Source organism: Felis catus, chromosome A2 (genome assembly GCF_018350175.1).
Source record: "Felis catus isolate Fca126 chromosome A2, F.catus_Fca126_mat1.0, whole genome shotgun sequence".
NCBI classification, from domain to species: Eukaryota; Metazoa; Chordata; class Mammalia; order Carnivora; family Felidae; genus Felis; species Felis catus.
In genome coordinates, this window is record NC_058369.1 from 65,065,045 (window position 1) to 65,081,468 (window position 16,424).

General features: G+C 39.3%; 1 protein-coding gene across 3 annotated transcripts in view; it reads right to left on the reverse strand.

Moving 5' to 3' along the window:
- Positions 1–16,424, reverse strand: part of ZPBP (zona pellucida binding protein) — a 112,250-nt gene that overhangs the window by 81,167 nt on the left and 14,659 nt on the right. For all 3 annotated transcript variants that reach the window (XM_023250153.2, XM_006929088.5, XR_006594055.1), the window contains one exon: positions 11,234–11,383. In XM_023250153.2, the coding sequence (XP_023105921.2) occupies positions 11,234–11,383 (150 nt within the window). The remainder of the gene's footprint in view (positions 1–11,233; positions 11,384–16,424) is intronic.

The window sequence follows — 16,424 nt, forward strand, 5'->3', positions numbered from 1 at the left end:
TTTTTTACGTTTATTCCTTTTTTTGATAAAGACAGAGCGTGAGTGGGGGAAGGGCAGAGAGAGAGCGAGACACAGAATCCGAAGTAGGCTCCAGGCTCCGAACTGACAGGATAGAGTCTGATGCGGGGCTCGAACGCACGGGCCGTGAGATCATGACCTGAGCCGAAGTCGGACGCCCAACCGACTGAGCCACCCAGGTGCCCCCAATTAAATTTCTTTATAACCCACTGACAATATTTAATGTTTCTCAAATGTTACACATATTTGTCAATAGTATAGCCCATTGACAAATATTTGAGACAGGCAGAATAAAACATTCCTCCAATAAACTCCCAACTGTCTTAATGTTAATGCCTTCCTGGAGGGAAAACAGCCTTAGCCTGACAACAGCAAGGCCTCAGGGACATTATGAGTCCTCTTTAGCACATCGAAGTCCTTCTGGAGGCCTCTATAGAACCAGTCAATCCTCATAAACCCAGTGCAGCTCTTTCTGCCCCCGGGTCCTGTCCCTGTGCTTTAATAAAACCACCTTTTTGCACCAGACATCTCCAGAATTCTTCTTGGCCAACAGCTCCGAACCACCATCATTCCAAAACCGCACCAATATCAGCGACAATAAATAGGTGATAAAACTCCCGGTGCTAGTTAGTTCTGACAAATATCTCAATTAATTATGAGCGGACAGCAGTTCACTGCATTTTATTCCATCACCAGCTTTTAAAAGAATCGAAATAAAACGTCAAAGCTGAAAAACAGCTAAGAGACGGAGTCCAAAGCCACTCATTTTGTGGACTTGCAAACTATTGGCGGGGAATGCCAAGTGATTTAAACACACTTTTGGGTGGCAGTAGGGGAGATGAGGCACCACCAAAGAGGTGAAATGCCATTTGCCTGCCAACACAATCCTAGACCAATCCACAGGCTGGTGGCTGAGGCGCTGGTTGGGGAGGAAAAAGTGTGCACAAACTAGGGCAGACTAAGCATGTTCTTGTACTAAACAGAGCCAGAAGATATTCATAAACTATTATCTACTATTCTTTTCTGATAATGGAAATACTGTCGGTAGGAAGACAAACAAAAAATCTGTACACAAACAAAAACAAACCCATATTTTAAAACTCCCCGTGCAGACTCAAAAGTGAAGCCTGACCCGCCGCACACGCTTCAGGTACCTTTGCGGGATCTAAAGCCCTCCGAGTGCTCAGATTCTGGACCCACCAAAGCCAGAGAACTGAGGAAGCCGCTGGCCCTGATGACTTACCCCAATTCTGGGAGACTCTGCTTTGGGAAAGATCCCCAATGTTCTCCTTACTTGTTGCTAGTAAAACCCTTCCTTTTCCTATTCTTGGCTCAGTTGTGCCTTTAGGCTCAACACCCACCAAGAGGGGAACTGAGTTTTGGGGGACATTAGGACAAAGAGAAAAGTGAAAAAATATTTATTCAAAAAAATCTCCTAACAGTCAGTAAGAACAGGGAGTCCGGGGTGGTGAACCCAGACCTTCCACCTCCCTCCCCTCTCGGCCCAGCGAGATGGAAAGCACTCCAGACTGGGCAGATGAGAATGTGGGGCGCCCTCTTCCCCAGCCCCCAGACAGCAGCCCCCCAGGAGGGGCAGGGGGGGTCGGCACTTCTCCTGCCAAGCGGAACTACCTGCTCCCGGCGGGAAGGTGCAGGTGAGTATGGCTGAGACAGCTGGGAGGGGACGACTCCCTTCTTCCACTGGCCAGCACTTCATGCCACGGAGGCTCGACACTGGCTGTGGCAATGCTGACAATGCCCCCTGGGGGCCCTCGCTGCCCTTGACTGCCCTGGCCCAGTTCACGGTGAGGGGTCCACAGCTGGAGCAGCAAACCCAGGGGTCCCAGAGATGCTGCTGCTACCCCTCCCCGGCCGCCAAGCTCCTACAGCAGGGGGGCACTTGTGTCCTCACCCCAGCTCCAGACTGCGGGTCAGGTGGGAGGATGTGCCAGGGGGCAGGAGCAGGCGGGAGAGCAGAGAGCTCAGAATCTCTTCTGGAAGGAACAGGCATCACTGGAGATAAAGTGCCAGGAAGCTGGAACCTCGGGGCAGTCTCAAAAACCCAGGAGGTCTGGGGAAAGACGGTGGGGAGGTGACTTATAGACTCCCTGGGGGGGCAGGTGAACTGCACGCAGGCTGCCTAGTCTGTCAGACAGCAACTCCGGAAGTCTATGCTGCAAGCAACAATCCTGGGGTCAGAGAGAGTCTCAAACGCTGACCAGGGGAATATCCCCTCAAAGGAAGGCATACTTCACTGGATCAGCCTTCAGAGGAATTTATGCCCAGGGCATTGCTAAAAACCAACTGCTGCCATTCCTAAAACAAACTAGGGGCTGGGGGTGGGGGACTTCACATTATGGTGAGTGAGGAGCAAACTTCATGGAAGTGATCTAGACACTTGCGAACTTCATGGAAATGATCTAGGCACTTGCTAAACAAACATCAAATAATTACAAGCCTGGGGAGGGCGGCAGGTTCCAGGCTATCTAAAAAGTCCAGGTTCTGAAAAAAATTTGAGTCAAGCAAGGAAACAGGAAAGAATGACTCATGTCCTGGAAAAAAGTAGGAAACAGTAACCACTTGCGAGAATGATCAGATGTGGGATTTAAAAGATAAAGATTTCAAAGCATCCGTTATGAATATGTTAAAATAACGAAAGGAAATTATGATTAAAGAAGGAAGGTATAATGAGAATTTCACATAACTAATATTTGTAAAGTTTGAAATTATATAAAATGAACGAAGTGCACATTCTGCAGTTGAAAAATGAAAGCACTGAAAGGAAAAATGGACTCAGGGGCTCAAGAGTAGATTGTGATCTGGCAGAAGAAGGAATCAGCTAAAAGCAGTTCTTCAGATTAGAGTGAAAGAACATGACCATAGTCAGTAATCGGAATCCACACCAAAAACAAAGTGTTCCGGTAAAGGTAATTATGTCATTACAAAGACAGAATAAGTGCATATTTCTTCTACTTTTTTCCTTTTACTGATAGAAAAAGCAACTGTGTAAAGGATTTGTGTATGATGTTCCACTGGTCCCCTACACTGGGCCAAGGAAATGACTACAGGTGGTAACTTGAATACATGGGAACAAATGAAGAGAATAAAAAATGAGCAACAAAAAGGCTAGTAAGCTATAAACCTACAAACACACGTGCTCTCCTTTCTGTTTCTGGCTTTTCAGAAACACATAACACTATGCAAAATAAGAGCTATCTATTGATAGTTGTGTAACATTTACAAATGTAACACGCATAATATTTATACCACAAAAAGCAGAGAAAAGGAATATGTATATGTAAGAGTAACTTTTCTACATCTCAGTGGAATTTAGTATAAATGTCAAGCTGACTCTGCAAGGTAGGTTAAGATGTATGTGGTAATCCTCAGAACAATCAGGAAATAAAACTCAAATACAAAGTGAAAAATCACTACTTAAAATGCTACATTAGGAATTAATCTTTTAATTCCAAAGAATTCATGCAAAATACAGGAACGCACATGAAGCAAAAAAATAAAACAGCAGAGTATATCTAATGATATAAAAATGGCATTAAATGTAAAGGAATGACACTATCCAGTCAAAAATGATACTGTCTAGTCTCTTCACAGACTGTGAAACTGGATTGAAAAAGCAGTATCAACTATCTGGTGGCTACATGAGACACACTTTATATTAAAAAAAATACAAACCGATAGAAAGTAGTAACGTGAAAGATGATACACTATGCATACAGCAAACACAAGAAAGCAGAAGTGGCTATACAATTATCAGGTAAGAGAGACTTTAGAAGACACAAACAAACAAAAAGGAACATTTTGTTAGAAGGGACAATCCTTCAGTAAGACAGAACAATTATAAACATAGACACACCTAAGAACAATGTACCAAAACAAAACAAAAACTGACAAATAAAAAAAGAAACAGACAACAATTATTAGTTGGGGGTTTCAACACCCACTTACAATAATAGATACAACAACTAGGCAGAAGATCAACAAAGAAATAGAAGTCCTGGGTAGTGTCATGAACAAACAGACCTAACAAGTATCTACAGATCTCCACCCAAAACAGCAGAATACACATTCTTCTGGAGTGCTCATGGCACACACTCAAATACTCAAAGATGTTGCAGATACTGCACTACAAATCTCAATAAACTTAAAAGGATTGAAATACAAAGTATTTTCTCTAAAATGGAATAAAATTAGAGTAAGAGAGAAATTTGAGACACTTACAGAGACACAGAAATTAAACAATAGCATCCTAAATAACCAATATGTCAAATAAGGAAATCAAAAGAGCAGTTAGAAAATATCTTCATATAAATTAAAATAAAGACAAAATCTATGGGATGCAATTAAAGCAGTACTTAGCAGTGTGTGTGTGTGTGTGTGTGTGTGTGTGTGTGTGTGTGTCGCGTGTACATATAATGTGCTTTTATCACAAAAGAAAGATCTCAAATCAGTAATCTAACCTTTAACCTTATGGCACTGGAAAAAAATGAGAAAACTAAACCTAAAGCAAACAGAAGGAAGAAAATTATTATTATTAAAATAATAAAATTTAGAGCAGAGATAAATGGTATAGTGAAAAGAAAAACAGTAGAAGCAATGAAACAAACCTAGTTTTTTGAAGAAATGAACAAAATTGATAAACCTTTAGCTAAAGTAATCAAGAAAAAGAGAAGATTCAAATTCTCAAAACCAGAAATGAAAGAAACAGCATTATTGCAGAATTATTCTGACCTTACAAAATAAAAAATTACTACAAAGGGACACTATGAACAACTGTATGCCAATAATTAGCTTAGATAAAATGGAAAAATCCTAGAAAGACACAAACTATTAAAACGGACTCAATAAAAACACAGAAGATCTAAACAGAGCTACAATAAACAAAGAGAATTAATAACCAGTATATATACATACATACGTACGTACATACATACATACATATATGTATATAGAGTGAAGAAAAACCAACGTCCAGATGTCTTCACTCAAGAATTCTAGAAAATATTTTAAGAAATGTCAACAATTTTAAATTAACTCTTCCAAAATCAAAAGAGGAAGAAAAACTTCCCAACTCATACTATGAGTCTAGTATTACCCTGATAGCAAAACCACACAAAAGAGATACCACAAGAAAACTATGGACCAATGTCTTATGAACACAGATGCCAAAAACTTTTAACAAAACACTAGAAAACTGAATCCTACAGCATAGTGAAAGAATTATACATTGTGACCAAGTGGGATTTATCTATTCCAGAAATGCAAGGTTGGTTTAACATTTGTAAACCAATTAATGCAATATATCAATAACACACAAAACAAAAACCACATAATTATCAGTTAATGCAGACAAAAAGCACTTGACAAAATCCAACACCCTCTCACACACACACACACACAATCAACAAACTTGGAATGGAAGGAAACTTCCTCAACCTCCCCTCAAGGGAACCTACATAAGAACTACAGCTAACATCACATTTACAATCAAGGCAAAGATGTCTGCTTTCACCACTCTTATTCAGCAAATTATTAGAAGTCCTAGCCACCACAATAAGAAAAATAAGGCATACAAATTGAAAAATAAATAAATAAAACAAAACTGTCCTTCTGTGCTTATGACATGACTGTCTCACAGAAAATCTACAAAATAAAAAGATTCTAGACTATTAACTAACCTTATGTTAAAATGGCAGGTTATAAGATTAAGACACAAGTACTAATTCATTTGCTATATATCAACAATAAGCATGTGGAATCCAAAATTTAAAACCTAATACTATTTAAAATTGCTCCAAAGAACAAAATAATATACTTAGGTACATACTGAACACATACATGAAAGAAATAAAAATAGAAAATTAATAGATGTAAGAAATGAAGAACGACTTAAGTAAATGGAGATAAACCATGTTCATGGATTGAAACACTTACCATAGTAGAGGTGGCAATTCCCCCCAAATTTATCTATAGAGTAATTCCCATAGAAATTCCCACATGTAATTCCCATAGAAATTCCAGCAGGACACTTTGTAGACGCATTCAAGATTATTCTAAAATTTATATGGAAAGGGGCAGGCCCAAAAAACACAAAAACAATCTTCATAAAAATGAATAGTAGGAGAATTAGAATTACTTTACCTTATATTGAATGTTTCTATACAGTTATAGTAATTAATTAATGTGGTACTGGCAGAGGGACAGACCTATTAACTAATGGAAGAAATTAGAGAACCCAGAAATACTCTCACAAATATTCTCAACTGGTTTTTGACAAAGGTACAAAAACAATCCATCAAAGGAAGAACAGTCTTTGCAAGAAACGAAGCTGGTGCAAGTGGATATCCACCTATAAACAATTTAAACCTCACGCCTCACACAAAAAACTGAAAATGCATTAACATTAAAAGTGACATTGTCAGGCTTTAGGAAAAAATAGGACGATGCTTAATAACCAAGTTTGATAAACCAGACCTCAAGAAACTGAAATACTTTAGCTCTACTCCAAATTATAAGACATTAAGAAACTGAAGAGGACAAATAAATGAAAATATATTCCACGTACATGGGATTATAATAATCAATACTGCTAAAATGTTCACACTACCCAAATCAATGTGATTCAATAAAATCCCTATCAGAATTACAATGATGCTTCTTACAGAAATAGAACAAACAATCATAAGACCCCATATAGCCAAAGCAATCTCAAGAAAGAAGAACAAAGCTGGAAGCATCATCATGCTCCCTGATTTCAAACTCTATTACGAAGCTACAGTAATGTAAAAAGTATGGTATAGAGATACAGACCAACAGAACAGAGAGCCCAGAAATAAATCCACATAGGGAGTCAATTAATTTTACAACAAAAGAGCCAACAACATACAATGACAGAAGGTTGGTCTCTTCAAAAAATGGTGCTGGAAACTGGACATGCACATAGAAAAGAATGAAGCTGGATCACTATCTTATACTACACACAAGAATTAACTTGAAACGGATTAAAGAACTGAAGGTAAAACCTGAAACCATAAAACTCCTAGAAAAGAATATAGGTGATAAGTACCTTCGCAAGTTTTCTAACCTGACACCAAGAGTAAAAGCAACAAAAGCAAAAATAAACAAGTGAAACTATATTATACTAGAGAGCTTCTGCAAAGCAAAGAAAATAATCCACAAAATAAAAAGGCATCCTACTGAGTAGAAGAAAACTTCTGTAAATCATGTATCAGATAAGCAGTTACTATCCAAAATCTATAAAGACCTTATACAAACTAACAGCAAAAACACAAACAATCCAATTTAAAATAGGCAAAAGATCTAAATAGACATTTTTCCAAAGAAATACAGATGGCCAGCAGGTACATGAAAAAGTGCTCAACATCATTATCAGGGAAACGCACCTGTTAGAATGACTGTTACCAACCAAAAAAAAAAAAAAAAAAAAAAACAAAAAACCCAAACAAACAAACAAAAACAAAAACAAAAAGTAATGAGTACTGGAAAGGATGTGGGAAAAAGAGAACCCTTGCATACTGTTTGGTGGTAAACTGGTGCAGCCACTACAGAAAACAGTACGGAGGTTCCTCAAAAAACTAAAACTGAACAACCATATGGTCCAGAAATTCTACTTCTGGATATTTATCCCCCCCCCCAAAACCCACAAAAAAGCACTAACTCAAAAGGACATATGCACCCCCATATTCACTGCAGCACTATTGACAGTAGCCAACTGTGTCCCCTGCTGAAGAAATTGTGGGCTGCGTGTGCATGTGTGTGGCAACACGGATGGACTTTGAGGGCTTTATAAGCTAAATGAAGTAAGTCAGAGAGAGACAAATACTGTATGATTTCTTTTCTATGTGTAACCTAAAAAAGAGAAGCTCACAGATACAGAAAACAGACTGGTGGTTGCCACAGGCAGGTAGTGAAGGGTCAAGAAATGGGTAAAGTGGGAGGCGCCTGGGTGGCTCACTCGCTTAAGCTTCTGACTTCACCTCAGGTCATGATCTCGCAGTTCGTGGGTTCGAGCCCCACATCGGGCTCTGTGCCGACAGCTCGGAGCCTGGAGCCTGCTTCTGATTCTGTGTCTCCCTCTGTCTCTGCCACTCCCCCACTCACATTCCATCTTTCTCTCTGTCTCTCAGAAGTAAATAAACATTAAAAAAATTTTTAATAAAAAAATTAAAAAATATATATGTACCAAATGTATATATTAAAGAACTTTACATATAAAAAGATTTTAAAAGGGCTCTGATGGCTTTTGTGCCTGTTTAATATAAATTTATTTTAACATTTGTTAAAATGTGCCAAATGGCCAAACTCTATAGACTTAATAAGAGGGCTCAAATTATGGTTACACGTGGAGAACCAACTAAACTTAAACATGTTACCCTCCATAATATTAGAATAATAAATATAAAATAGAGAAAAATAAGTATGGCTCACTTAAGTTGTAGCCTTGCCTAAATTTGCCATAGTCGTGGTACTCACTGTCTTAAAATATCTCATATTGAGTAGAGATGCTCTAACAGAAGGGAAACTAAGTGAAATTAAATCTTCACCACCTGTAATTGGCTTGATAAAATGGGATCACATTAACTCTATGGTAATAACTATACGGACCTATAATATATATATACTGGACCACAGTAATATAGTCTAACGTTAAGTTAAAACAAGTCTTCTAGGATTAAAATTTATTCTATCAAAACTAATTAATAAAGAGGTGATTATCCCCATTGTTTCTCCATTGATAGCCTAATTTCGTCTGTTTTTGAATTTGGAAAAAATAAAGTGTGCCTCATGGTGGAATACTACAAATACATACGTACATGCATGCATACATACGTAAAATGTGTGGGTTGTGTGTTTACATAGAAATAGATGAGAGACACAGACAAAAAGACACACACACACACATACACAGTGGGGGCAGCAGGGAGAGGGATTTATTCAACTGTTCCATACAGTACCCTTTGAAGAAGGGAAATGTGACACAAACTCCACGATCACCAATTGAGGAGTAATCAAATCTGGAATACCATGTGGCCATTAGAAAGATTAAAGTGGATCTTTTTTTCTTTTTTTTAAATATAATTTATTGTCAAGTTGGAGAACATACAGTGTATACAGTGTGCTCTTGGCTTGGGGAGTAGATTCCCCTGATTCATTACTTCCATACGACACACAATGCTCATCCCAACAGGTGCCCTCCTCAATGCCCATCACCCATTTTCCCCTCTCCCTCGCCCCTCCACCCCCATCAACCCTCAGTTCGTTCTCTGTATTTAAGAGTCTCTTATGGTTTGCCTCCCTCCCTCTCTGTAACTGTTTTTTGCCTTCCCCCATGGTCTTCTGTTAAAAGTTTCTCAAGTTCCACATATGAGTGAAAACATATATTATCTGTCTTTCTCTGACTGACTTATTTCACTTAGCATAATACCTTCCAGTTCCATCCACGTTGCTGCCAATGGCAGGATTTCATCCTTTCTCATTGCCAAGTAGTATTCCATTGTATACATATATCTTCTTTGTCCATTCGTCAGTTGAGGAGACATTTGGACTCTTTCCATAATTGAAATAGAACGAATTACATGATTTGTTTTAAGCACAAGAATAGCAGGTCTCCAAAGTCAGGCTTTATTAAATGAGGCGTCATCCTGCGGTCTCTGTGGAACCAACTCCGGAATCAGAATTCCTAGATTCAAATCTGAATCTCCGCCCCATTCGCACAGTGAGGCCCTGAGTGAGTCGCTTCACCACTCAGTGCCTCAGTGCTTCTGCACAAGACAGGACATGGCAGTATGCACTGCACAGGTCTGTTGCAGGACTGAGTGAGTCGAATACAAATACGGCACTTTAATCAATGCCCTAATCCCACGGAAACACAGCACTGCCTGGCACATAATGAACGCTCAATAAATATTAGCTACACCCATCATTACTATAAACCAGCATTCATTTTAGGCATGTGTGAATATACCCTTAGAAGAGATTTCAAAGTATATTCCTTTTAAACAAGTGAAATAACAAGATGGGGAAAACTATGTAACAAAAAGGAAGTGTGACACATTCAAAAGTTTAAACATTTTTTGCCTAAGTTAACATAGTTTCTCATAAAAAAATTATGCCTTTCTTTGGATATATGGGACAGTGTTTCATCAGTGACTGAAAATCATCAGGAAACCACTAATAATTCTGCCGCGCGTTCCACAACCCAGCTGTGACAAGGATGGTACGTTAGTTTCCTGTTGCTACTGTGACAGATCACCGCAGACACGGTGGCTTCAAATAGCACAAATATTATCATCTTGCAGTTTTGGAGACCAGAAGTCCAAAGTGAATCTTACAAGGTACACTCCTTCTGGAAGCTCCAGGCCTCTGCCACCTCCACCTCCAGCTCCAGCTTCTAGAGGCCTCCTGCTCTCCCTGGCCGCGGCCCCTCCTCCATCCTCAGAGGAAACCACGGGGGCCTCTCCTTCCGCCATCACGTCTCCTTTATGTGTCCATGGCCCTCGTGCCTCCTCTGCTAAGGACCCTGACGCTGGGCCTGCTCAGCGACTTCAGGACAACCTCCTCTCCTCAAGATGCTTAGCTAATCGATATCTGCAAGAGCCTTCTGTCCGGAAAGGCAGCACAGGCCCAGGTCCTGGAGATCAGACAGGTGCATCCCGGAGGACCCCAACTCCATCCACCACATGCAGGTTCCCCCGGTGAAAGGGGACATACAAGCAACCTCTGCTCACGCTGCTCTCCCGGCCACTCGAGTAACCCACCCAGCTCTCCCCATCTCATACCTCCACAGACCACACTGCTTTTAGAGAAGGATTTATGGTGGCATTTCATGCTCCCGTCTGGGGGGATGGCAATGTGCCACCAAGAGTGAAACTCAGAATTTAACAGCAGTATAAACTATAATATTGTAAAAATTTGAAAACATGATTTCCAGCCCCATTTTCACTCAGCGGCTTAAATTTATCTGCGTTCATATCAACACTCCCCCGAAGAAAAGAAGGTCTGCCCTCACCACTAACACTTACGCAGCACTTTGTAAAATAGTGGCAAGTAGTAGTTTTTCTTTAAAAGACAAAAAATAAAAATAAAAATAACAAAGTCCCTTTAAGACAAACCTAAAGATATTTAAATATTTGAAAACGTTAAGAAATGTTAACATACAACTAAATGCACTTCTTACCATATATAACGTATTTTAGTTGAAGATTTTTCACAATTTCCTCCACAGTAGGTTTATACTCCAGGAAACAGGTGTAAACTCCACTCATTCCCTCCTCAAAGTTCTGGAATATAAGGCTTCCTGTGGATGTTACTTGTGTAGTGCTGTTTTCTAATAAAGGAATAACACAGTAATTAAATTACACGACACTGAGATAAAATAACAAAATATTTTCTAAACAGAGCAAAACCATCAAAATTTACCTACAGAATCACTGAAGTTTGTCGGGGGCATAACTAGTGATTGCGTCTGGTGTTTGTTGACAGCAGATGCCAGGATGACCTTCTTAGTGTGTGAACTGGACTAACCAGGGGTCACCAACTGTGCGGCTGCCTAAGTGGCAGAGGAGACTGACAATTCCATGTACTTCATGCACTCCTAATCTCCTTGCATTGAAATGAACTCTATCAGATATTCGCATGTATATAAAAGCAGCATTTATTTACATATGCTATAAAGTAATTATATATCCACATATGTATGTGTACTGATTGATAAGTTCTGCCCTCCGTAAGCTTACAAACTGTATGTGAAAGGGAGGAAACAATGTATCCAGAACAAAGACTAACCCAAGATACTAATAACTAGGTACTTCTAGTCATTACACAGGATACCAGGCAAAAGCTGGGTTACAACCTTAGGGTTGCAGAAGAGAGAAAACAAGAGACTGGATCACCCGACCTGCCCAAAGTCACACAATCAGAGCTGCAGTGTTGAGAATGAGGACTGGATGTTAAGAGCCCTTGGGACTTGCCTGTGCTTTGTTACTTAAGTACCACACTGGGAGGAAGCTGTGCTGTGTAACAGGAAAGAGGTGTGATTTAGAGGCTTGAGACGTGGGTTTCAGGTCTACCTTTCTTTCTCATAAACTGTGTAACCCGAGGGTAATCACTTAATCTTTCTTAGGTCCAGCTCCATCATTTGTAAAACAAAGAATCATAATATACAACAGCATATCTCACAGAATTGTTTTCGTGTAACAAATACAACTTAAATTACTTGAAAAAGCTATAAATCCTTAAGTAATTCAAGTCATTATTCTGAAAGTGCATAACCAGTTTTGCATTTGAAAATTTTTATATTAAAACTCATTCAATAATTTCATATGCCCTTCATTAGAATGGAAAGTGTTATCCCAGCAAATAATTATCTTTTTCCACTTTAAGTAAATAACATATTGCTTATAAATTTCAGGTTGAAATTTATTTTTGAATAAATGTATTTCCTCAAAATAAGACACAACAGGAATGTTCTTAGTGATGAAATTTTCATTATTAACTTGCTCAATAAAAATCTGTTCGGTTTCAGGGCACCTGGGTGGCTCAGTTGCCTGAGAGTCTGAGTCTTGATTTCAGTTCAGGCCATGATCCCAGGTGGTGGGATCGAGCCCCACACTGGGCTCCATGCTGAGCATGCTTCGGATTCTCTCTTTCCCTCTACCCTTTTACCCTGCTCATGCTTTCTCTTTCTCTCTCTCTCAAAATAAATAAATAAACATTTTTAAAAGTTTTCTGGGTTTCTAGTACATGCAAAGTCCTACTTCAGATACCAAAGGAGAAATGAATAGAGATGGATATACTCTCCCTCAAGGAATTTACAAGGAATAATATTATGCCTTAAGAATTCCCATTTCCAAATCCTTGGATGAAGCTGAAAAAGAGGTTATAAATTGTGACTATGTTCCTATTGTAATGCTCATTTCTTTTTTGATGAAAGATTACATATTTACCATAAAATGTCTCTTTTCTAAAACAGATTAACAAGTTTTCAAGTGTTTGCTATAGATTTCAGCAGAGACAAATGCTTTATAGTAAATATGATAAAAGGTGAAGTCAGTCAAAGAAATACCACATGATTTCACTAGTATGTGGAATTTAAGAAACAAATGAGCACAGGGGAAAAAGAGAGAGAGAGAGGGGGGCAAACCAAGAAAGAGACTCTTTAACAAGAGAGAACAAACTGATGGTTGCCATGGGGGAGGTGGGTGGTGGGCTGGGTGAAAGAGGTGATCAGGGATCAAGGAGCACACTTGTGAGGAGCACTGGGGATTGTACGGAGGGGCTGGATCACTACACTCTACACCTGAAACGAATATTGCACTGTGTGTTAACCGAAATTTAAATAAAAACTTCAAAAAAAATTTTTAAATGAAGAGTTAATACCGATTCTTCTCAAACTATAAAGTAAAATGCCCATAGATTTTAAACACCATGAATATCATGCTGTCAATTAGGCTATGCATTCTTGGCTATAATTTTCCCAAACTAGAAGTGTAAGTGCACTAATACATATCTGAATACCTATTACAATTTAAGTATTATGACGGCCAGAAAATCACGTAGGACATGATCCACGATAAAGCACCCTCTCACCTTCTTATTTTTAAAACATTAAAGTGGGAGTGTGCGGGAGGCTCAGTCGGTTAAACGTCCAACTCTTGATTTCAGCTCAGGTCATGATCTCACAGTCCTGAGACTGAACTCCACACTGGGGCCAAGCTGAGCATGGAGCCTGCTTGAGATGCTTTCCCTCTCCCTCTGCCCTTCCCTCACTCATGCACTCCCTCTCTCTAAATGCATGCGTGCATGCATGAATGAATGAATGAATAAAAATTAAAAGCGGCACATTTTGAAAAGATACTCAGAGGATTTCACAGCCAACAGAAAAAGCCATGCTTCAACACCACTTAACAAATGACCTTTAAGTAACAGAGTTTAAATGTGAATTTCACGATGCCAAAGGAACATGTAGGCAAAGGAACAACTCAGGCAACAGCATACAGTCCGTGAATAACTGAACTAAAGTCAATACTTCTTTCTCCACAACTTAGCTTGATCATCTAAAACTTTAGAGTTGGACTAGACTTCTAGTTCATGACTTACAACTCTAAAATTACACGGCAAAATTTAAGCACAATTTCATTATAACTTATTATTTAACAAAAAAATTAAGTTTGCACTTTTAGTTTCTGCTCAGATATGGAAACTGACCACAAGAACATGGACCCCACTATTACAATAAGGAAAAAGACAAATTGTCAGTTAACAATTTATCTCAAACCTATCAAAAAAACTGAGGTGAGAAGGTAACCAATAAACCTGAAATCTGGGGAGGGACAGTGACCTGTGGATAGAACCAGGACCCAAGCATTTAAGAAGACTCAGCTGAAAGTTCTCAATGATTTACTAAAAGCCAAGTGTCAACCTGTGTGAACATGTGAAACTTCTGAGGACCAGAGATACTGGGGTGGGGGGAGATGAGGTGTTACACCCTCTTATAGGGTGTACCCTCAGGAACACCTCAGACTGATCAAAGAGAAGGTCAGGGGAATCCTTGGCATGACCCCCACCGGACGTGGCTCAAGGAGGGGCCCAGCAACCCTGCCAAAAGTCCACCCACACCCATTTCCCCTACTTCCTGGTATGCAACAATGATTTAATGTATAGGGAGAGAAGGAACAAAAATAGTCACCTAGGACTCTGTGGAGACTTATTGCCACTGGGGAAGGAAACATAAAGGGAAAAGAGTCTCATCCTTGAGGAACAGTCAGCAAGAAGTACTAGGCCAACACTACAGATGGAGAAGGGGTTAGGGCATTTGTGACGGCTGCCCCCACCCCGGCCACAAGCCCCAGGGACACCATACCTGCCAAAGACCAGGCTTAACCGAACATCAGAGACTGTCCCTCTCTCCCAATGACCCATCAGTAAAAGAGTCTAGTCAAAATGTAGTATAATCAAATTAGAAGAGATGCAAGAGATTCTAGAGATTTTTTTTTTTTTTAAAAAGGAGAAAACAAAGCCAAGAAAGGAAATGTTTTCTCCAAAGACACTGGAGAAAAAGAACTTCTCATGAACCAGCCTATACCTAAAACATCTTTAACTTTATCTGACTGAAGCTTTCAATAACCACAGCAACAACCAATATTAAACCAAGATAAATTCTTGACTAGATTAACACAAACTTCTAATACTAAAGACTTAATGCTATTTTTTAAAAAAATTTTAAATGTTTATTTATTTCTGAGACAGAGAAAGAGCATGAGTGGGGTAGGGGCAGAGAGAGAGGGAGACACAGAATCAGAAGCAGGCTCCAGGTTCTGAGCTGTCAGCACAGAGCCCGACACGGGGCTCAAACTCACAAACTGTGAGATCACAACCTGAGCCGAAGTCGGTCACTCAACCAACTGAACCACCCAGGCGCCCCATTAATGCTATTTTTAAAAAGGTATTTATCTCAAAGCATAAAAATTCTTACTATCTATAGTCTTATTTTATTCAAGATGTCCAACTTTAACAAAAAACAAGGATACATACAGATAAGTAAGACATATTTCCAAAATACCAGGCGATGTACAGAGTCAGACTCTTAAGTGACATATATGTCAAAAATATCAGACAGTTAATTTAAAATAACAATGACAAAAGTATTAAAATACTGAATAGAAAACATAGATAATATGCAAGGCCAGACAGGAGATTTTAGCAGAGAAACTGAAATTACAAAAAATAATCAAATGAAAATGCCAGAACTAAAAGCAAAACAAAATGGACAAAAACAAGAACAAAAAACACAGTAACACAGACAAAGTATTCCTTCAATGGACTCATAAAAAGATCGATACAGCTTAGGAAAGAATCAATGAGCTTCAATATGTCAAAAGAAACAACCCAATCTGAATCTCAAAGAGGAAAAATAAACCACCACCTCCACCAGGAAGAAAGATCCAAGAGCTGTGCAACAATATCAAAGAGCGTTACATATAGGTGATAGAAATCTCAGAAGGAGAGGAGGGACAGCATGGGAAAGAATAAATATTTGAAGACATAATGGCAGAGAATTTTCAAAAATTAATGGCAAGCATCAAATTAAAGATCCAAGAAGCTGATCAGGGCGCCTGGGTGGCCCAGTCGGTTAAGCGTCTGACTTCAGCTCAGGTCACGATCTCGCGGTCCGTGAGTTCGAGCCCCACGTCGGGCTCTGGGCTGATGGCTCGGAGCCTGGAGCCTGCTTCCGATTCTGTGTCTCCCTCTCTCTCTGCCCCTCCCCCCGTTGATGCTCTGTCTCTCTCTGTCTCAAAAATAAATATACGTTAAAAAAATATTTTTAATAAAAAATAAAATAAAATAAAAATCGAAGAAGCTGAGAGAAC